The 24,298-nt window shown below is 43.4% G+C and overlaps 1 protein-coding gene across 1 annotated transcript; it reads right to left on the bottom strand.

The window, feature by feature from the left end:
- Positions 1 to 4,657: 4,657 nt before the first annotated feature.
- Positions 4,658 to 19,234, bottom strand: plod3 (procollagen-lysine, 2-oxoglutarate 5-dioxygenase 3). The gene is made up of 19 exons (XM_084487167.1): positions 19,059 to 19,234; positions 17,341 to 17,432; positions 17,024 to 17,160; positions 15,917 to 16,080; positions 15,679 to 15,791; positions 14,990 to 15,053; positions 14,716 to 14,813; positions 14,326 to 14,427; positions 13,051 to 13,182; positions 12,620 to 12,741; positions 12,120 to 12,224; positions 11,879 to 12,004; positions 11,553 to 11,694; positions 11,203 to 11,316; positions 7,455 to 7,526; positions 7,186 to 7,290; positions 6,609 to 6,755; positions 6,329 to 6,454; positions 4,658 to 5,734 (listed from the first exon to the last, which is right to left on the bottom strand). The coding sequence occupies exons 1-19, from the start codon at positions 19,150 to 19,152 to the stop codon at positions 5,579 to 5,581; spliced, it is 2,211 nt and encodes a 736-aa protein (XP_084343293.1). The 5' UTR covers positions 19,153 to 19,234; the 3' UTR covers positions 4,658 to 5,578.
- Between the last annotated feature and the right edge of the window lie 5,064 nt (positions 19,235 to 24,298).

Here is a 24,298-nt window from a genome sequence, read left to right as displayed (position 1 = left end):
GAGAGAGAGAGAGAGAGATGAGAGAGAGAGAGAGAGAGAGAGAGAGATGAGAGAGAGAGAGAGAGAGAGAGAGAGAGAGAGAGAAGAGAGAGAGAGAGAGAGAGAGAGCCTAGAGAGAGGCCAGAGAGAGGCCAGAGAGAGGCCAGAGAGAGGCCAGAGAGAGGGCCAGAGAGGGGCAGGGCCTACGTGGGGCGGGGCAGGGCCTACGTGGGGCGGGGGCAGGGCCTACGTGGGGCGGGGGCAGGGCCTACGTGGGGCGGGGCAGGGCCTACGTGGGGCGGGGCAGGGCCTACGTGGGGCGGGGCAGGGCCTACGTGGGCGGGCAGGGCCTACGTGGGGCGGGGCAGGGCCTACGTGGGGCGGGGCAGGGCCTACGTGGGGCGGGCCTGAGAACCGGTTCAAACTAAACGCTGTCAGCCCACAGCATTAAAAGAAAATGTTGTGACTTACAGTTCGCAGTTTCTTCTTCTTCGTAGGTTCGATCGTGATACTCACAGAATCTGTTTCTTCTTCTGAGCTGTGAAGGAGAGCAACAAGATTAGTTTTACAGCTTGTGTGTGTGTGTGTGTGTGTGTGTGTGTGTGTGTGTGTGTGTGTGTGTGTGTGTGTGTGTGTGTGTGTGTGTTTTATTAGTGATTAATCCAATAAATCTAAATAAGTTATTAAAATAAGTTATTTTTCCCATCTAACTACGACGGTAACCGAGTGCGGAGTCATTGTGTGACGTCATGGCCCGCCCCCCTACGTCTTCCGCCGCCAACTCCGTCATGGAGTCATTGATAAATATCTGCAGCCGCGTCACCCGGCGAAAAATATCAATTAACTCAATTAAAAACAGCTTACGACGACATACATCCAGAACTACTATTATTCAACTTATCAAGTAGGCCTAGAGTAAAAACAATTAAGATAAATTATAAATAAGTGTCCTACTCACAGCAGGTCCGGATGTAGAGGGCCGTTTTACTTCAAAAAGTGTTCGTTAATTAACCCGACGGTCAACCTGGAAAACAAAAGGACAGACGGATCATTAGTTACTTTTATAACTTCAACGGACGTTTCTAACTATGTTCGGTTAAACTACTAAAATAACGTCAATATTAACCGTGTAATGGAGACGGCTCAGCGTCTTTTTCAATCTAACCTGTGGTGGAGCCAACAGCTGACGGAGCGCGAGCAGCAGCAGCACAGTGAGGCTCAATGGAGACGCAGCGCGATCCGCACCGAGACCCGCGAAATAATCAGCGAATAATCAGCGGAACTACATGCAGGTGTGCGCCGCCATAGATATATATGTGTGTGTGTGTGTGTGTGTGTGTGTGTGTGTGTGTGTGTGTGTGTGTGTGTGTGTGTGTGTGTGTGTAGTGTGTGTGTGTGTGTGTGTGTGTGTGTGTGTGTGTGTGTGTGTGTGTTGAGCGGGGGTGGGAGTGGGTGGTGGTTTGGGTTACAAACTGTGGGTGTGTGTTTGGTTTGTGTGTTTAAAAGGTGAACGATATGTGGATGAGTGGGAATAAATGGTATATATTATGTGGATGTGTGAGTGTGGTTTAAAACCATATGGAGTAGAGGAATACTGTTACTACCAGGAATTGTATGCTGATTGAAGTATGAAATTACACCGTATGATGGTGTATTCGGACAGTCATATCCGACAGTCCAGTGCGCGTATGCAAATTAGCCATGTGCGCCAAACAGAAGAAGGGCCCTATCTTGCGCCCGGCGCAATTGACTTTCTACACCGACGCATGTGTCGTTGCTAGTTTGCACCCGGCGCAAAGCTGATTTTCCCCCGCAGCAACCAGGCACCACTACACTTGCATGTTAAATATTATGATGTCAAAGATTATTCATACGTGTGAAAACTGCATAGAAATAGCGTGTGGATTGTTGGAAACATTTTTTTTTCCATAGGGCTGCATGAATGAACATGCAATGAAGTATAGTAGGCTATGCCATGCGTTAAAATAATAATAATAACAATAATACATTCGAGCAAAGTATATTCCAGGCTTCCAAAACAAAATCTAGTTTTAGGGTAAATGATTGGTTAAATTATTTGGGAAGAACAGCTGATACAGCGGTAGGTTGTACTTTTAAATCAATGCATCTGAAAACACCGTACAGCAAACACATATGTTCTTGACCCAGACATCGTGTACAAGCCCATTACTTTTAGGATTGATGAGTATTTGATCGTGAGAAAACATAGTTTTACCGCGAGTGAGTATTTAATAGAATGAATGAATGCGGTGATGCTTGGTGCGCGCCCATCTGTCTAGTAGACACAACGCAAATTAAACACGTAGGGCCTATGAGAAGGAAATCGAGTCAGTCGACTGCGATAAGCAGCTGATCTGAATGAACTCTCGAGATGGACGTGTTCTATACGCATTTTCTATAATATCTGACCATTTAATTTCGAAATTTAGAGTGAAGCCGAGCTTCCCTTGCAGTCGAGAAGTCGCCACTACGAAAGAATGCAATGCAACTAGCTGGAATCTAAACAAACTAAGCTCCAGCGAATTACTACAATGCAGAAGTAGTGGAGAATGCGAAAACACAGCAACTCTAGCCTACTCTCAACCACAATAAAACTAATCGCAGCCCGGTGCAGCAGTGTGAACTGCCCGGTTTTTAGAACGTCTCAGCCGTCTCGTCGCAAGGAGTCGCAAGGAGTTGCGAGTTGCAAGCAGTTGCGTCGCGAATCTTTGTCTGAACTGGCACAATGTAACTGGCACATTGCTACCTGGTCTGTGGAACACTGAAGTACGTAATTTTTTCATTTCATTGACAAGCAATTCAATTATGGTCATACTCTGTTTACTAGCGGCTACGATTTCAGTACTATTGAAGATCTTTTGTCACGTTATTTTGTATGTGGGCACAGGGTTGTTGGGTGATTTGCTCCACAGGCATTGGTTAGACAGGTGGGGGCGTGGCGAGCGGAGCTGGCACCCGCAACGAGGCACACCTGGACCTCATCAACTCATCACACACTCTTTCTTAAGTCTGGCGGGGACTTCTCGTCGGCGCCAGATTATTCCGTCTCATTCGGTACTTTGGCTAACGAGTTTAAATCAATCTATGGTACTCCTACCTGATCTTGGTTTTCATTGACGTTCGTGTGTTTTTGCCGGTAGCTAATTCCTCGCCAGCATATACCAGCGGACCGCAGCATTCACCAGAGCCTCCGCCAGCTACGCCTACCCGTTCCTGTCTTCGCCTGCTTCGCTGGATATCTTTTGTGTTCTTTTTTGGACAATAAACCTTTTGACTGTCCGAACTGCCTCAGTTTCTGCATCCGGGGTCCTAACTAACATTACCGAGTTCATAACATCTTTGCTCCTTCTCAACTCTGTGGTAATATTTTTTTCACAAAATACAACCAATAGTACGTTAATGTTAAATTTTACTTGTGAAAAGTAATCCCCTGATTCCTATTTTCGACTGTCCGCTCATTTGAGCAGGAACACCAGCCCGGCATCCTTGTTCTCTTCTGTAGACGTGACCTGTCAGCTCAGGCTGCTCATCACCACTCCAAGATGGCGGCCGAATTTCTCGCGTCACAGCAGCCAATGCTGCGTCTACTTATAAGATGTCTGTGTCGCAACCGGTTTGACCTACACTCATGAAACTTTGCACACAGATGCATATCCACATGCTGAACAAATATGCCTCAAGAACCTACCACTTCCGGGTGGTCAGGTTTTCCGCCATTTTGAATTTAGTTAAAAACAGTAAATTGCCTAACTAATTTTCGACTTTGACAAAAATCCTTCAGTACATATCTATGGCCCATTATCATCAATCTGACAAAGATTCGCCTGTACAATAAAGTTCAGAGCACCCATGAGCCATTGAGTTCTAAAACGGGCATGGATTAAACCGCGGAAATAGTAAATTGCTCATATCAACATCAAGTTGGACTCCTATGATGTTAACCCCAATACAAAAGTTGTTCAGAATCAAATTCTGAATAAGATAAACCCAACATATTTTCGAATGGGGCGTGGCATCGAAATGTGCGTGGCCTATCACTAAAATCGCCACAGTTCATAGACGCAATGTTTGATTTGAGCAGGACCGACTTAGTGGCCGCTGGGGCCCAAAGTTGCAACTGCTCAAGTGAAATCAAGTCAATTGGCAAACCAACATGGCCGCCATCGGCTAAAAATCGTCAAATTTTGACAAATTTCCACTCTGCGGCGACTGTAATAGTTATGAACCAAAAATCATGTTTGTCATATTTGTAGCGCCCCCTACAGGAACTTTAAAAAGCAGCCCCTGCGCCACGTTTCACCAATATGTATGAAACTCCAATTCCTACAGAAAAGCCTCTTGGACCCATGCCCCAAAACCCACAGGAAGTCGGCCATTTTCATTTTCATTTTCGCTCTCGGCGGACATTTTCACTTTTTCGCATTGTATTTGAATAAACTCCTCCTAGGGAATTTATCGGATTTACCCGGCTCAGCGGGGCGGTGGTCGGCTCAGGCTTGGCACCTTCAACACTGCTCGCAGTTTTAATTTTGATTTTAATGTTTTATTAAAATGACAGTTGTGCTTCTGTTCAGACTTTTGAGTAACTTTAAAACGTCAACTTTGTGCAACATTCTGATAAGCTTGAGACACCGCTCAAAAAGACACAAACTCTTAGTGTAGAGAAAAATTATTTATTAAAATCTCAAAAGACTAATCTCTCAATGATAACAAATAATTTAAAGCAGTTTGTACAAAGCCCAAATATACTCTTTCTCAAATGTGATTGGTTGGAGATCCTTAGTCACCGTGCATGAGAGATAAAAACATGTTAACAAATAAATGATCAATAAAGTTAAACAATACAAATAGTATGTAAAAAAAAAAAAAAAAAAAACAATCAGTCAAAGATAACTGTTAAGTTTTTCTGGTCCGTGATTGGCCCGAAGATTAGCCAATCACAGACTTGGCACAGCAGCCTGCGAAAAATGCAATGGGAGCAGGCCTGGTTTCCATGGCAACGTCAGAACATATAGAAGGAGGATGATCCACCTTATTGCACCCAGGAAACACACAAACATGCACGCATACACACACACACACACACACACACACACACACAGCCTGGATGGTTTGCATAGATTGAAGATGGAGTGTGTCGTAAGGAGTCTTAAGGCCAGGTTTTAGCCATTTGACCTTCACATTAGAAAGGTAACCAGTTGATCTGAGCCTCGCCTAGAGACACACACAAGGCTGTTCCAACACATGATTCTGTCACCATGGCGACACATCAAAACAGGCCTACGTATGGTAACAGACTACACCATCACAACATAAAGAGTGTATTACCATGGTAACAGATGACATCACACCATCCCAACGTGAGGAGTCTGTCGCCGGGGTAACACATCCGAACATTAAGAGGGCGTGTGGCCATGGTCGTAGATAACACATCACACCATCCCAAAGGGTGACCACGGTGAGGAGTGCGTTACCGTGGTAACAGACCCCGCTCTCCCAATGTAACGAGTGTGTGACCGTGGCGGCCCTTGGGATGGTGCGATGTGTTACCATGTGACACATGGTAACGGTCTCTCTCTTAGGGGTCCACAAAGGAGACCATGATGTAGCGGGTGCCCTGGGTGGTGGGCAGGCCCTCGTGGTAGTGGGTGAGGCGGCCCGGGTGCATGAAGGACCAGCCCTTCCTAGGGGCCTCCACGTTACAGTCGTACCTCAGGAACCTGCAGCCCCCACCCTGGAGGAGAGAGAGAGAGAGAGAGAGAGAGAGAGAGAGAGAGAGAGAGAGAGAGAGAGAGAGAGAGAGAGAGAGAGAGAGAGAGAGAGAGAGAGAGAGAGAGAGAGAGAGAGAGAGAGAGAGAGAGAGAGAGAGAGGTGACTTCCTGGTGCTAGATACGCTAGAGAGGTGAAGTCCTGGTTCTCCTTCTAGTGATAGAGACACTAGAGGTGAAGTCCTGGTTCTCCTTCTAGTGCTAGAGACACTAGAGAGATGAAGTCCTGGTTCTCCTAGTGATAGAGACACTAGAGGTGAAGTCCTGGTTCTCCTTCTAGTGCTAGAGACACTAGAGGTGAAGTCCTGGTTCTCCTTCTAGTGCTAGAGACACTAGAGAGGTGAAGTCCTGGTTCTCCTTCTAGTACTAGAGACACTAGAGAGATGAAGTCCTGGTTCTCCTTCTAGTGCTAGATACACTAGTTCACTAGTAGTGTTCGCAAGTCCTCACTGGTGTAGTAAAACAGTGTTGAAATGTCCTCACAGGTATAGTTAAACAACTATAATGTTCACAGCACCTCACTAGTATAGTAGAACAAGTGTGTGTGTGTGTGTGTGTACCTGGTAGTCTATTCCTTTGCTGTTAAGGGCCACGTTGATGGTGAAGGTGGAGGAGTCGTGATGCGGCCGCAGGGACGGCTGCTCGTCCGGACGATACCGAACCACAAAGTTCATGATGGCCATGGCCTACACACACACACACACACACACACACACACACACACACACACACACACACACACACACAGTGTGATATATTTGGGAACTTTCCGATTGTGATCAGAGTATCATGGATTCGTGTTCATCAGTTGCCTGGGTACAAGTGTGTGTGTGTGTGTACCTTTGGGAAGTAACCAGGGTATAGTTTCTCGGTCACAGGGGTGATGTACTCCTTAAGGAACTTGAGCCACTCCTTCTCGAAGCCCACCTGGTTCATGTGGATGTCTACAGTAGGCACGTTCTCATATCCCCCGGCAAGGCGCTCGTCCTACACACACACACACACGCGCCACAATGTGTTAACACCCAGCATTCTCTAATTTATGTGCTAGTGTGTATTTCAGGGTGGGTGTGAGGTCAATATCTGATGTTTGATGTTGATTTATTCACAGGTCTACCCAGACCCTAGGATCCATGACCCAACCCAGGACCCGTACAGTTATTATGGTCTGTTGGGTCCATGTCAGGTTTCATTGTATTACTGTTTATCATTATGTTTAATACCTGAATGGATCCAAGAAGAGCCATTCTCAGCACTGATCAGGAGAGAAATGCGTGGAAGTGCTGTACAACTAACGGGATGCTTAGGTCAAATAAGGTGATCTCTACCTTGTGACTCTCTCTCTCTCTGTCTCTCTCTCTCCCTTCTCTCTCTCTCTCTACTTTCTCTCTTCCTGTGTGTCCCCATGTCGCTCTACCTTATGGCGTCCACCAGACCATTCTCCGTTGTCCTCCATGGTCTCCACCAGGTCGTCACACATCCTCTCTGAGAAGGCTGGGAACCAGTATACATCTGGACATGGCTACACACACACACACACACACACACACACACACACACACACACACACACACACACACACACACACACACATGTTAAGACGTGTAATTTAGGAGAACATTGTCAAATAGGGGGTGGGAGGTACAATCTTCCATCCATGTTATCCATCCATGTTGCCATGGTTACCTGTTCAACAAAGTTCTTCTGGTCCGTAAAGATCTTAGAGTAGTTTTCATGAATGTACTTCTCCTTCCAGTCCTACAACCCACACACAAACACACACAGTTTTCAATTGCCCACCAAGGCCAGCTTGGAGACTTAACACAGCATTGCTTTCAGATGCAGATTTTTGTCAGTTCATATCTAAAGCAATAGATGATTTCATTTTGACCAATCAGAATGATTCTGTATCACCATCCATATTATGGGAAACATTCAAAGTCGTACTGAGGGGACAGATAATATCATTTTCAGCTTCACGTAATAAAAAAAGAAAACAGAGACAGGAAGAGCTCATTGATTCTATTCTTAAAATTGATAATCAATATTCAACGACTCCAACACCTGAACTATACAAAGAAAAATTAAATCTGAAAGCAAAATATGATTTATTATCTACTGAAAAGACTGAACATAGCTTGTTAAGATCACGAGCATTCTTTTATGAACATGGGGAGAAGGCAGGACGCCTGCTTGCTCACCAGTTAAAGGCTAAGTCGTCTGCCCAAATCATATCAACAATTAGGAAAACACCTCAAGAATTGACAATAGATCCCAAGGAAATCAATAATACTTTTAAAACATTTTATTCTGAGTTATATACCTCAGAATTTCCTCAGGACACTTCTTCTATGGTTAATTTCTTAGAAACCCTGAATACTCCAACAATTGCGCAGGAACAAAGGGACAACCTGGAAAGACCACTAAACCAACAGGAAGTGGAGAATTCAATTAAGGACATGCAGAGCGGGAAGGCCCCTGGGCCGGACGGCTTCCCAGTCGAATTCTATAAAAGATTCTCCTTAAAACTGATCCCCTTGCTTCTTACTATGTTTAAGTACTCTTTTGAACAGACAGCTCTCCCACAGAGTCTCACAGAGGCTCTCATCACAGTTTTACTGAAACCTGGTAAAGACCCAGCGGATTGCAGCTCTTATAGGCCTATTTCTTTACTGAACGTGGACATTAAGATACTGTCGAAAATTCTGGCCTCTCGAATAAACACAGTAGTATCAAATATCATTTCAAATGATCAAACCGGTTTTGTGAGAGGCCGTCACTCATTCATTAACATTCGTAGACTCCTGAATGTGGTGCATTCTCCAGCGTCTAGGGTGCGACCAGAGGTGGTGGTCTCCCTGGACGCGGAGAAGGCATTCGACAGAGTAGAATGGGAGTATCTTTTTGCGGTACTGGGTAAATTTGGGTTTGGCCCGAAATTTATGTCTTGGATTCGTCTATTTTATTCATCTCCAAAAGCTGCAGTAGTCACTAACAAATTATGTTCACAGTATTTTCCTTTATCTAGGGGTACGCGTCAAGGCTGCCCACTTAGCCCATTACTGTTCATTTTAGCGATCGAGCCCCTGTCAATTAAGCTTAGAACTACACCGTCCATACATGGCATTAGAAGAATGGAGATGGAATATAAAGCTTCCTTGTATGCTGATGATCTCTTAATTTTTTTATCGGACCCGCTATCCTGTAAATCTGAACTATTGAACATTCTGGTTGACTTTGGTGGTTTTTCAGGTTATAAAATTAACTATTCAAAAAGTGTGTGTTTCCCTATCAATGATTCGGCAAAGCAGATTCCAGACACAGACTTGCCATTTTGTATATCACATTCCGGTTTTAAGTACTTAGGAATAAATATCACCCCTTCTTTTTCTGAATTGTTTAAAGCCAACTTCGCTCCTATTATGGAGAAACTAAAATCTGACCTCGAGAGATGGAGTGCTATTTACCTTTCTCTAGCTGGGAAAATCAACTGCATCAAAATGAATGTGTTGCCTAGATTTTTATACTTGTTTCAAAGTATCCCAGTTTTCCTACCAAAATCCTTCTTCCGTTCAATTGATGCCCTACTCTCAAGTTTTATATGGGGAGGTAAATCTTCAAGACTTCGCAAAACACTGCTTGAAAGGCCAAGAAAAGGGGGTGGGCTCGCTCTCCCAAACTTCAGGGTTTATTATTGGGCAGCGAATCTCCAAAAAATAATTTACTGGTTTCAGGCCCCAGACACGGGTTGGTGCAATGAAGAGGCAAAGCTCTGTAATCTGTCATCACTTCCTGCACTGTTAACAACGAAACTCCCTCTCTCCCCATCACGGTTTTCCTCAAGTCCGGTAGTGCGTTCAACATTAAGAATTTGGATACAGTTTAGGCAAACATTTAAATTGTCTGGCCTTTCTATGCTAAGTCCCATATGTTATAACCACCTTTTCCCAGCCGCTGATCTTGATGTCACATTTATGCAATGGAACACTATGGGTCTTACTAAATGTAAGGATTTTTTCATAGATAATATTTTTCCTACTTTCACAGATTTGGCCAATAAACACTCTATTTCTAAATCCAGTTTTTTCCGATATCTTCAGATCCGCCACTTTATTCAAACATTCAACCCATCGTTTCCTCAATTACCTGAGAGTTCAAACTTGGATGTCATACTGAAGATTCCCATAACTTTAAAGGGCCAAATCTCTAATTTATATAACTCAATTATGTCATTTAGCAGCGTATCAACAGACAACATCAAGACAAAATGGGAGGAAGAATTAGGGACAGTCATTTCAGATGAGACGTGGGTTAGAGCTCTTAGCTGTGTGAATGGAACCTCTTCTTGTGCACGTCTCAATCTGATTCAATTTAAAGTTCTCCACCGTACTCACTATAGTAAGGTCAGACTTGCTAAAATATACCCTGAAATAGATGAGACGTGTGATCGCTGTAGAGCCACCAAAGCAGACTTAGCTCATATGTTCTGGTCGTGCTCCAAGCTGGGAGAGTTTTGGAAATCAATATTTGGGATTTTGAATGTTGCTTTTGGCCTAGATCTACAACCTAGCCCTTTAGTGGCTATATTTGGGGTTGACGCTGCGATAGCCACTGGCAAGAAAAATGTTATTGCTTTTGCAACGCTGATTGCGCGGAGGAGAATACTTTTAGAATGGAAATCCCAATTACCACCGAAGGCATCAATGTGGCTTTCTGATATGATGATGTTTTTAAAAATTGAAAAAGTTAAATACTTTCTTAGAGGATCAACCAAAAAATTCTACAAAGTATGGGACCCCTTACTGGTTTATTTTGACAAACTTGCAACTCTCCCCTCTCATTAGTAAACAAGCTTCAACGTAAATTACTTTCATCTTGGGATAATTAATTATTATTTATATTTTTTATGTATTATTATTTTATTTTTTATTTTTATTACTATTATTATTATTATTATTATTTATTTATTTTCTTTACCGGCAAAGGGATTGTTAGGGTTGGATGGGGTTTATAAAAATGTAAATTGTTAAAATGCTGTGTAATTCTTGTTACATTGTACACTGTCGCCAAAAGAATTGTAACCACTGTGAAACATTACAACCTGTATGACATTGTACATCTGTTTTAACAACAATAAAAATACATGTAAAAAACAAAACAAACACACACAGTTTTCACAGTGCAGATGTTAACAGGACAGTACAGATGTTTAGAGGACAGTGCAGATGTTAACAGGACAGTACAGATGTTTAGAGGACAGTACAGATGTTTAGAGGACAGGACAGATGTTGAAGCAGATGTTTAGAGGACAGTACAGATGTTGAAGCAGATGTTTAGAGGACAGTGCAGACGTTGAAGCAGATGTTAACAGGACAGTACAGATGTTTAGAGGACAGGGCAGATATTTAGGGGCCAGTACAGATGTTGAACGTACCACAGGGTTGTCGAAGATCTGCCACATGTCTGGGTGGAGTCTGGAGGTGTTGTAATTGGTGGAGGAGACCAGGCGACCAAACTCATCTCGGTTTGACACAAACATAAACACACCCTATTACACACACACACACACACACACACACACACACACACACACACACACACACACACACACACACACACACACAGAAGGATTACCACACGTTATCTGGGGTTTAATGCACATTATTGTGATTGGGGATTAGCACATATCACCCCACCTTATCTGGGATTGAGAGAGGTTACAGTTTCTGGTATTATAACACGACTAAAGGTGATCTGGGATCGGTACAGACGGTGGGTTCTGACCTGGTCGCGTATGGTCCTGCAGAACACCATGTCCGGGTCCATGCCCTCCTGCTGGTAGAGGCTGCTCAGGGCCAGCCTGGACCTCAGGACCTTGCCCTGGATCAGGTACACCTGGGTGATGTAGGGCACGTTCCACACACCCCTGGAAATACGTCATATCATATTCAACACACACATCATAACCAATAAATAAACTATATATTGAATGTGCATTATGCATTATACATGATGTATACTATTAATAGTACAACCCTGGAAACAGTACGCTTCTAGGTAATGTATGTATGTCATGTATGTAATGTTTATCCAAGGTCAGTACTACTAACACTCTCTTGGCCTGGACTATGTCAATGTAGTCCTCGGAGCGTGAGTAGAAGCCCTCGGGACTCAGGGAGCCCCAGAAGTTACTCCACAGCTTCCCGTGTCTGGACAGCATGGGAGCGATCACCGGCCTGGTTGAGAGAGACACACATGGAGCGGGAGGGACAGGGGACCCAACGGGTGATTAGGTGGTCTTATATGTGACAGCAGAGCACACGTATGTACGCATGTGTATGAGAACCGTACTTGTTCTCCTCGATGAGTAGGCGCAGGATGTCGTTGTTGACGACGGCCACGTCAGAGTCGATGCTGAAGTAGTAGTCGCAGGCCGGGTTCTTCTTACACGCCTCCCTGCACACACACACACACACACACACACACACACACAAGCAAAAGAGTTTAGGGTCTATTGTTTCTAGAAACATATATGGTTCTATGGGGTCTATAGGTTTTAGGGTGGGTACAGGTAAATTAACTCTAGAATGAGTTAATGTCTATGGGTTCTAGAATTGGTACAGGTCTATAGGTTCTATAATGGGTACAGGACTATAATTTCTAGAATGGTTAAACGTATGTTCTGGAATAGATACAGGTCTATGGGTTCTAGAATGGGTATAGGGTTCTAGAATTGGTACAGGTCTGTGTACTCTGGAATAAGTATGGGGTCTATGGGTTCTAGACTGGGTAAAGGGTTATAGGATGGGTGTATGGTGGTTCTAGGGGGGTTCTATGAGTTCTACACTCACACAGCCATGGTTCTGGCCTGATCCTGCTGGAGGTTCTCCTCTGGACCCACGAGGCGGGCCTCGGGGAACAAGGACCTGTGGCGCTCCCAGAACTTCTGGATGTGGCGCTCATGATACACCACCTGGATTAGATCAGATTAACATGATACACCACCTGGATTAGATCAGATTAACATGATACACCACCTGGATTAGATTAGATTAACATGATACACCACCTGGATTAGATCAGATTAACATGATACACCACCTGGATTAGATTAGATTAACATGATACACCACCTGGATTAGATAAATATTAACATGATACACCACCTGGATTACATTAGATTAACATAATACACCACCTGGATTATGTCATTTTCGATTATGTTAAATTGGATGGGATCAGCAGTGTGAATCTGGGGGGGGAGGGGGGGTGGGGGTCTCACGTTGTTGTGTATGAAGAGCCGTATCCTAGAAACAGGGTAGTTGAAGGTCGTCAGCCTCTCCAGAAACTCCTCCAGGAACGGAGTCGGCTGTTCAATAAACACTGCAACATACACCAGGGGTAGCTCCTCGTCCTGCACGCATGCACACACACACACACACACACACACACACACACACACACACACACACACACACACACACACACACACACACACACATAGACAGCAACATGAGGCACAAGATGTGTGTTCGCTTGCTTGTATATGTGTGTGCGTGTGATGGTGTGTCTATATGTGTGTGAGTGTATGTTTGTGTGTGGGTGATAAATATATGTGAGTGTGTGTAGTGTATGCATATATGTGTGTGTGTGTGTGTGTGTTTGGGCTGGCCTGAATACATATTTTCTAGGGATGCACCGAAATTTTGGCCACCGAAAATTTTCGGCCGAAAATGGCCCAAAAGCGCATTTTCGGCTTTTGGCCGAAACACTTTTATCACCGAAACAACACGGCCGAAACAGGAAATTGTGATGACGCAAACAAAAACCGCGGCCAGCACATGCTTGTCTGGATAAGCGCCTCTGCGCCATAGATCATCAGTGAAACATTGTGAAACAAATGACACCTCTAGCTAAATGTAGTAATCTAGAGAACCAGCTACAACCTTGTTTTCATCCAAACGAGCCGTCTTTAGCGACGGCTCGCTATGAGACAGCTTCTATGAGCTGTCAGCTATCAGCGAGTTTAGGGACCGTCCGCAAAGTGCCGACAGCTTCTATGAGCTGTCGGCTATCATCCGAGCTTAGGGACCGTCTGCAAAGTGCAAAACGGAAAACGGTGTTGTTGTTTTTTCAGTGCTAAATAAATATTTTTATACTTTTAATAATTGTAATTGATTTATTCTTTGAATTGCAATGCCTTGATTTTAGTGAGGTTAGTACACAGTCATAGCTATAAATGCAATGGTAGGCTTACTAATAATTGGCATAATAATTCATTTCGGTGTTTCGGTTTTTGGTTTTCGGCCTTGGTTTCCTCATTTTCGGTTTTCGGTTTTGGCCAAGAATTTTCATTTCGGTGCATCCCTAATATTTTCAAGCTTTGAATAAACAAAATTATTTTAACAAATATTTAAATATTCTGAGAGATAAAAAATATATAAAAGTAAATGTATAGTGCGTATCACGTAGGATGACTGCTTGGACATCAGTGGCTTTCTGACGCTTACATCGGTCCAAGTTTGACTCGGTTATGGCAGAGCTTCAGTGTGCATACCGGCAGTTCGTCGAGGTCCAGTACGTCGTTGTCACAGATACCACAGCCGTTCTCATGGGTCCAGGCCGTAGGAACATAGTTGCCCAGGTAGTTCAGCTGGAGCTGCAGACAGACAGGGGGAGAAACAGGTTGAAGGTGAGACAGACAGGTAGAGGGAGAGACACAGGAATAGATACAGATCGCGGGACAGACAAGTAAAGAGACAAAGAGACAGATGGGTAGACAGACAGGTCGAGAGACAGACAAGAGAGAGACAAGTAGATAGACAGACAGGAAGAGACACAGAGAGACAGGCACAGACAGACAGGTAGATAGACAGACAGGTATAGACAGGTTAGCTCTAAAAGGACCGTATCGATGTGACAGGATGTAAGTGATCACCATGGTTACCTTGGTGGGTCCGTTGCCATGGATGACAACAGGAAGTGTATCGTATGCAACATTCCGGACCCTCACCCGGGCCTTCTCAAACTTCAACACCACCTCATCTGAGACACAAAGGGACCTTCATGAACACAGATTGTGTGTATCTGTTTGTGTGTGTGTGTGTGTGTGTGTGGTGTGTGTGCGTGCATGCGTGCGTGTGTGCGTGCGTGTGCGTGTGAGATGGTATGTGCATGTGAAAGTTTGTGTGTGATGATATGTGTGTGTGTGTCTGTCTCACCAATGGCTCCGTTGAGGTTCTGGAATATTCTGGATCGATGGTCCAGTGTCATGTTGTACTTGCTCTGGAGATAGAAACAGGGTATTCTTACTGTAAAGTACTGAAGTACTTCTTCCTCTAGAGTATTAGCTAGTATTAGTAGGAGTACTAACTAGTAGGGTTTGGTCCAGGTATATCTTAGTGTACAAGGAAGTGTATCGTATTGTGTCATATTGTGAAGGTAGCTGGCAAGTTAATAGGAACGCCACAGACTCCACTGATGTATACATTCGAGGAACAGGTTGTCTGTAAAGCCTACTCGATTTTAGACTGTAAAAGCCACCCTCTTCACCAACATTTTGAGGTTCTCCCCTCAGGCCGGATATTCAGAGTCCCTTTTTGTAGATGCAATAGGACCAAAAACTCATTTTTACCTAGGGAAATATCCTTGCTAAATTTGCACAATACTGAATCCCAGACTTGACTGTTGTGTGTTGCCTGTGTGTCCTATGTGTATTGGTCACTGTTTTAATATATTTCTTGTGTGCTTTTACCTGTTAACCTGTCTGCAAACCAAGTTTCCCCTTGGGATAATAAAAACCTACTATTACAATAGAAGTATTAGTAGTAGTACTAACTCGTAGGGTTTGGTCCAGGTATATCTCGGTGTAGAATAGAAGTATTACAGTGGTATTAGTAGTAGTACTAACTCGTAGGGTTTGGTCCAGGTATATCTTGGTGTAAAACAGCTGGTCATCGTCGCTGTCTTTGTTCCTCCACTGCTGGACGATGGAGCTGATGTCTGGGGCGTAGCCCATGAAGCCTGTATACAAAGAGAAGACACACCTGTAGTATATGCAGTACTAGTACCTCCAGAGAGGAGTAGCTCTTCCCTACGTGGACAGGGGGTATATATAGTATATATAGTAGTATAAGTAGTAATAGTACCTCCAGAGTTGAGGTACCTCTTCCCTATGTGGACAGGGGGGTACTTGGAGGCCAGCCTCTGGTCAGGCCAGCAGAAGCCCTCTGCTGAGAAGATGACCCGGTGACCGTACCTCCGGAACCTACGGAGAAGCTCCTCTGGTCCAGACGCAAATATGACATCATAACTAGAGAGAGAGAGAGAGAGAGAGAGAGAGAGAGAGAGAGAGAGAGAGAGAGAGAGAGAGAGAGAGAGAGAGAGAGAGAGAAAGAGAGAGACACAGAGAGACATAGACACGGCATGATGAGAGTGAGGAGACACAGTATGAGTAATTGGTATTTAAATGCATTTGCATGTATTTGAAAAGCAACAACAGGCCTTGACCAGCCCTGGATCAGCCCTCCACACCAGCACTATTCACTTACTAATGTGTTAAGTTTACTGTGTGAGTATACAATGACTTGTTAAATGATAGAAAGTTTGAAATGTGAAAGAGTAAATGTTTTGTTTGATGATGATCCGTTCTCCAATCATCATTGGAGAACATTGGAGAACGGAAATTATTGAATAGAGCTGCAAATTAGTGATTACATTTGATTTCTTTTGAAAGTCAGTTAAGATTATCTTCGCTGTCTTTTGATAATAAAATCACTTTCTTGACTGTGGATCCAGGTGTCCTTATTTTTAGGACTGCTTGTCTTCAACCCCACCCAAAAAGTGGCTTAGTAAAAGAAGGACGCCAATGTAACAATTTAACAGACATGTGTCATGTCTTCCTGGCCTTCTGGTGAACCTGTAGGAGGTCAGGTGACCAAAGGGAAACAGGACAGGCCAACATTGTCATAATTATTGTTGCGACAATACGTGACTTTGTAAAGGTGGGTTCTCTTCACAGAGAGAGACACACAGGGCAGGCTATCAGGTAGCAGGTCAGAGATAAATGGATATCATGTGTTTCGTTCTACTTTAATAACCACAGAGTACAACCACGCCCAGACACACATACACACACACACACACACACACACACACACACACACACACACACACACACACACACACACACACACACACACACACAGACACACTCACATGCCCAGACACAAACACACACACCCACAGAGCGTTACCTGTCTACGAAGAGGATGACCAGGTGCCGCTGGTCACCGTGTTTAAGAAGCTCTTTCTTCAGCCAGCGAACCTTCTGCCCCCCTCCAACCGTATTGGCCACATCCCCCCCCTTCCACTCCTCCCCCAGACCCAGCACCTACACACACACACACACACACACACACACACATAATAAGAAATAAACACACAAATGTACAGTGTTCACAGATTCAATTCACAATGTGTGTGCATGTTTGTTTGTGTGTGTGTGTGTGTGTGTGTGTGTGTGTGTGTGTGTGTGTGTGTGTGTGTGTGTGTGTGTGTGTGCGTGTGTTACCTTGACCGTGTAGTTGAACTCTCTGGCGGTCCTCATAAACCGCTTGTAGCCATCGGTCTCCTCTGTAGCTGCTGTGATCACTAACAAGCTCTCTACACACACACACACACACACACACACACACACACACACTCAATTAATTGTTCTTGTTCCACATGAAACTGTGTCAAACATTTCAGTTTCCACTGTGCTTCTGACGAGAGGGGAGAGGAGATGAAAGAGAAAAGGAGGAGGTTGGAGAGGAGAGAGGTGATGAGTGGAGTGAGGAGAAGGGAGGAGAGAAAGAGAGAAGGGATAAGGAGTAAGGAGAGAGGTGATGATGGGAGAGGAGAGGGTGAGGAGAGGAGTGAGGTGAGGAGAAATGTACATTTCTTTTAAGCACATGAACCTGTACAACTCTTGTGTTTGTCCTTTTATAATACTTTGTATGCCTGATCACTCAAAACTTACTATCTGTGTTCAACAGATTACTGTCAGGTATTTTAGTCACCTTCCCTGCTCCTAAGATGCACATTACATAGTTATTATGTTGATATGTTTGAGATAGCTCAAGTGATATATTTGAGATAGTTCTAGTGATGATTAGTGATGATCTAGCAACATTATTGATAGTTTAAGAGAAATCTAAAACTATTTTTCCAAGTTTAAATTCTAGAGAGAAAAGTATAGTTAAAGCCTACTGTTTTATTTGTATCTTTATATCTTCTCTAATTCTAGATCTATCATTGTGTAAGTTTGTTGAACGACCTATAACGGTTTTTAACAGGCAGAATATTCTAGATAAAGTAAGTTACACATGGAATAATAATAATATAATAAGTGTTTATACACAATAATATAAAGGATAAAGGATTTGTTGTGTTAGTAACGACATATCTAGATAACGGTTGTGTAGTGTTAGTAACGCTGCCATGTCATGTCTAGATAAACGTTGTGTAGTGTTAGTAACGCTCCAACGTCGTATATATAAATATACTCATTGTGTAGTGTTAGTAACGCTGCCATGTCATGTCTAGGTAAAGATTGTGTTGCGTTAGTAACGCAGTCTTTTCCTGTGCTCCGTTAGCACGTTAGCTCCCTGCTAGCTTTCAGGAAGGTTCGGATCCACTGATGGTAACACTTGTGGTATTACTATGAGTTATTTTTATCTACTTAACGCTGAGGTCAGAATAGAAACCCATAGTTAATGGGGTGAGCAATTAAAGGGTAGAATAAGGAGAAGCAGCTGCCGGGGTGGCCTAGTCCCAAGCGACCAAGGGGACAATACGACCCCTCAGTCGCAGTTCCCCCAATGGAGAGCCCCACTCCTGGAATTATAAGTATTATCTGATTTATTAATAATGGTGATCACTAACCAATATTGCATATCTAATGACAGCTTGAGTCATTCTCTTTGTATCGGCATGCATTTGGTTTCACACAAATCGACGTTCATCGTGAATAAGCAACTTTCTGTGAAGTCTTTGACGCGTCCATGGAAAAATAACGTTGTAACGCGTCACAGACTTATTGTCAGAAAGTTGCTCACATCTATGTACCATTAAATACAATGAGATGAAACTTATATATCTCGTAAATAATGATATATAACACTTATATATCTTATGAATAAGGCATTCCATGGAAGGAACTGCGACTACTGGTGCGAACGTCCTCTCAGTCGCTTGGGACTGGGTGGCTCCATGAAGCCGGCGAGGGGTCGCTGTGGTCGGGCTCACCTGGGGAGGCGCTCGGCTCCGCTGCGGAGCTCTGGAGGACGAGGAGGAGACCCATGAGGAGAGCCAGGAGGAGAAAAGGACCACAAGACGCCATGTTGGTGTATAACAGTTGGTATGTTATTCTCTCTGTCCGCTTGTTAATCTTCACTCCGTCAGCCTCCCTCCCCACGTCCCAAATTCTCCAGGAATCTCAGACCGTTTCTCACAAAAATTGTCATAACAAATATTAATCCCGCCCATTTCAGTATTTAGACCAATCAAACCCAAGCATGTTCAGAAGGACGCGGTGATGAACCAATGAGTCGTGACAGACGCAGACAGCGGACCAATCAGCTGTGGACAAATGGAAACGAGGAATCACAGGGAGTTTTTCTTTGCCCCCGGGCTACAGAAAGTTCGTGAATGCGTGAAAGTGAGTCCTTTGCCACGTCCTTTAAATTCCTTAGCCCGTGGAGACACACACACACACACACACACACACACACACACACACACACACACACACACACACACACACACACACACCGCACGCACGCACGCACGCACACGCACACGCACACGCACACCCGCACGCGTGCACACGCACACGCACACTATAGTAAGTATAGTAATACTATAATTTAGTACTTATGACTTAAATATAGAGAATCTAACAATAAGTCATATAAATCGAAATAACTACACTCACAGAAATATTTCACCCTAACTTTTAAGATTTATGTAAAATAATTACATAGTTACAAAGTTCCATTAGATTTTTTTTTTAATATTTTGAACATAAACCTACCTAATAAACTTTACATGATGATGTATATGCATCAGTGTAATAAAGCATATTCATTTGAAATGCATATTCACCAGGTTTATGTATTCAGTATTAATATAATTTATTGAATTTAAATGCACATTAATCAGATTATGTATTCAGAATACATTAAGTATATTTGTTTGAATTACATAGTAATTAGGTTACCTATTCAAGATGATTAATGTGTATGTGTTTGAAATACATAACAATTAAGCTTAAATTCAAACAAAATGCATTAGATTCATGTATTTTTGTGATTAATATCCAATTAATTTTTCTATTTTCCATTCAACAATATCTCAATGATGCATACAATCAGACCACCTTCTTGATTCAACTAATTTATTAACAATTAAAACTGCGCGCAGTGATGAACGGGACCTCGCGCCGGCTTGCGGCCGCGTCACGTGCCGTCCTAACATGTGTGCTGGCAAGATGTGCACATGTTAGGACCGCACGTGACGCAGCCGCAAGCCGGTAAGAGGTCCCGTTCATCACTGCGCGCAGTTTTAAAAAAGCACAGTTTTAAAAAAAATTCGCGCCGGCTTGCGGCCGCGTCACGTGCCGTCGTAACATGTGTGCTGGCAAGATGTGCACATGTTAGGACCGCACGTGACGCAGCCGCAAGCCGGCACGAGGTCCCGTTCATCACTGCGCGCAGTTTTAAAAAAGCAAAAAAATTCGCGAATTGAATTGAATTCCCTAGGAGGAGTTAGTTGAAATACAAGGCGAAAAAGTGAAAGAATTCCATTCAAAATGGCCAACTTTGACAGCACGCCACGGCCATGCCCTTCAATGTACAGTCACAAATAACACGGCGTTGGTTGAGCACCATGTTTTGACTGTACTGACTAATTGTGAAGCAGATCCGATAAATACCCTAGGAGGAGTTTGTTCAAATACAAGGGGAAAAAAGCGAAAATAAGACCACGGAATTCAAAACGGCCAACTTTGACGGCACGCCACGGCCACGCCCTTCAACGTACAATCACAAATAGCACGATTTTGGTTCAGCACCACTTCATGACTGTACTGACCAATTGTGAAGCAGATCCGATAAATTCCCTAGGAGGAGTTCGTTCAAATACAAGGGGAAAAAGTGAAATTCCATTCAAAATGGCCAACTTTGACATCACGCCACGGACACGCCCTTCAACGTACAGTCCCAAATAGCACGCTTTTGGTTCAGCACCACTTCATGACTGTACTGACCAAATTTGAAGCAGATCCGATAAATTCCCTAGGAGGAGTTAGTTCAAATACAAGGCGACGGAATTCAAAAATGGCCAACTTTGACGGCATGCCACGGACACGCCCTTCAACGTACAGTCACAAATAGCACGATTTTGGTTTAGCACCACTTCATGACTGTACTGACCAATTTTGAAGCAGATCCGATAAATTCCCTAGGAGGAGTTCATTCAAATACAAGGCAAAAAAGTGAAAAAAATTCAAAATGGCCGCCGAGAGTGAAAATTAAAAAATTTAAATTTCCGACTTCCGGTGGGGTTTGGAGCATGGGTCCAAGAGGCTTTTCTGTAGGTCATGGGACCTTATACGTGGCTACCGATTTTCATACATATTGGTGAAACGTGGCGCAGGGGCTGCTTTTTAAAGTTCCTGTAGGGGGCGCTACACACATGAGAAACACGAATTTTGGTATGTGAGCTAGAGGCACCAGTTTACACGTGTCCTGTGAATTTCATATTCATAACTATTACGGTCTCCGCACAGTGATTTACCCTGACACCAGAGCCTGTGGCGGCCATGTTGTTTTTTCAATCGACTTAATTTTAATTGAGCAGTTAGAACTTTGGTACCTAACGGCCACTGAGTGGGTCCCGCGCAAATCAAACATTGCGTCTATGAACTGTGGCGATTTTAGTGTCAGGCCACGCCCATTTCGATGCCACGCCCCATTTGAAAATATGTTGACTTTATCTTGTTCAGAATTTGATTCTGAACAACTTTTGTATTGGGGCCAACATCATAGGCGTCCAACTTGACGTTGATATGAGCAATTAACTATTTTCGAGGTTTCAACCACACCCCTTTTAGAACTCATTGGTGCTCTAAACTTTATTGTAAAGACTAATCCTTAAGTCAGATTGAAGATAATGGGCCATATATGATATGTGCCAAAGTATTTTTGTCAAAGTCGAAAAACCTGGGATCCTTGGGGAATTTACTGTTTTTAACTAAATTCAAAATGGCGGAAAATTTGGCTACCGGAAGTGTTCAGTTCAAGAGACTTTTTTGTTCATCATGAGGATATGCATGTGTGTGCAAAGTTTCATGAGTGTAGGCCAAACCGGTGACGCGTGCTGCTTGTGCAAAGTTTGCACTTTTGAACAGTTGCTATAGCGCCACCTAGGGGCGAATGTGAATTTGAGGGCTAGAATATCAAATTTTTCACCAGTCCCCACAAATGTGCCAAATAAAAATGAGTTTTCGAATATGTGCAGGGGGGGAAAAATGCAGTCAAAGTTCTGGAAAATAATAAGAAGAAGAAACACGAGGGTTTCAATAGGGTCCTTGCCATGTTTGGCTCGGTCCCTAATAAAGCAAACCTCTTCTCTTCACCCAGACACAGGCAGACACAGTACTCAGCAGGTAGTGTAGCTCTTCAACCAAGTCATCTACTACTGTAGATCTGTAGAAATGTTTTCTAACTTCAATAGAACAGAGGCAAGTTAGGAAGGTTAAACAAAGTTTTAACTCATCACTTCATCTCTTCCAGGTTGTGAACGTACAACAACACTATATGGTTATCAGCATGTATGGCCATTCTCTTCCTGTACTTCCTCCTCCCATCCCCGCCCCACCCCAAAAAAAGAGTCACCTGAGCAATTTGAGTTTCAGTGCTCATACTTTGGGGGAAAGCTTGGACGATTCCAGGTCCATCAGGATCTTCTGGTAAACTTTGAATGTATTCTTCAAGCTTTTTGGATAGCTTAGATTAAGTGCGTAGATCAACCCATAAAGCATCATGCACGCATGGTTGATACTCTCGAGGTTGTGGGGAACTTCAACCCCTTCCAGGACCACACCGACATCTGCTAAGCGTCCACTAGGACCATCAGGATCATCACCCTCAGCTTGAACGGTGTAGATTGCCATGGTTGTCCCTGCGACGTCTGCCTTGGCCTCATTGCATTCGATGTCCTGAAAGATGGAGGGAACAGAACAATGAGCTGTGTCACCCTAACCTTGACCTTTGACCACCAAATTCTAAGCAGCTCATCATTGAGGCCAAGTGCGTGTTCATTTGAAGAAATTCCCTTAAGGCACTGTAGATATAGTGTTCATGAAAATGAGATGGACACAAGTTCAAGGTCACAATGACCTCAAGATCTTTGACTGGGAAAAAAAAAAAAAGCCTGGAAAACAAAACAAAAAGTTTTGTTTTTTACAAGTAATATTACAAGTAATAAAATTACAAGTAATAAAACCCAAGAGACACAAAAATAGAACCTTACAGTGAGTATCTCTATGGGTAGAATACTGACCAGAGGACTTCTAGACACCAAGGGTTTCTTCAATGTGATAATCCATAGAAAATAAAGGGGGCCCTCTAACAAGGACTGTTTTTATTTAGCGACAGGCTGCAGGAAAGGGGAAAAGAGGGGGGCTGCAGGCCGCAGGGCATCTACTCAGAACTCGCACCCTGGCTTCTGCTCTCAATTCTGCCAGCTCTGTGCAGGGCTTTCACAATAAATGGGCCATGGGTTGGTGGGTGAACATTTATTTATTTTTATTTATAAATATATATGAAAATGCTTTGTGTCCAAGTTTATGCCACACCAGGCTTTGGCTACAGAACTAATACTTGTTAGTAGGATCACTCATCTGTTATTGTTTTTTTTCTTCTCATGGAATTTGTTGACAAAGTATATATCACTAGATTTATCCTTTCATGATTCCTTTCAATTGCAGACACTCCACGAACTTGGGATCTGATGCACACCATCTCCTGGGTGTTAAACCGGTTTGGGTGTGTCTGATGCACACCATCTCCTGGGTGTTAAACCGGTTTGGGATTTGATTCATTGTGGCGGCTAACAAGCACTACTCTATCGACATGGTCGTGGGCTTTTACATCACCACCCACCTCTGGGATGCACCTTACAACATCATCCCTCATGCACACCTTACAATACTGATTCCACTGATATCCACACTCCACACCTTGGAGTGTGGAGTTTCCCCTAAGTTGTATGTAAACCAATCACATACATTTTAAATAAGATAATCTTGTTTGTTTCACAGCTTTGATTATTTAAACCATGTTAATATGTATTAATTAATTACATTTAATACATTCACATTTACATTTAATACAGTATTTAAATAAAATAAAATAGATTTATATTCTTAAAAATAAACTCTACCATGATTAATTTCTGTGAGTGTAATAATAGTAGGTACCACA

Source organism: Micromesistius poutassou (genome assembly GCF_964030765.1).
Source record: "Micromesistius poutassou genome assembly, chromosome: 23".
In the NCBI taxonomy this organism is placed as follows: Eukaryota; Metazoa; Chordata; class Actinopteri; order Gadiformes; family Gadidae; genus Micromesistius; species Micromesistius poutassou.
This window is presented reverse-complemented; position numbering and strand designations above follow the sequence as displayed.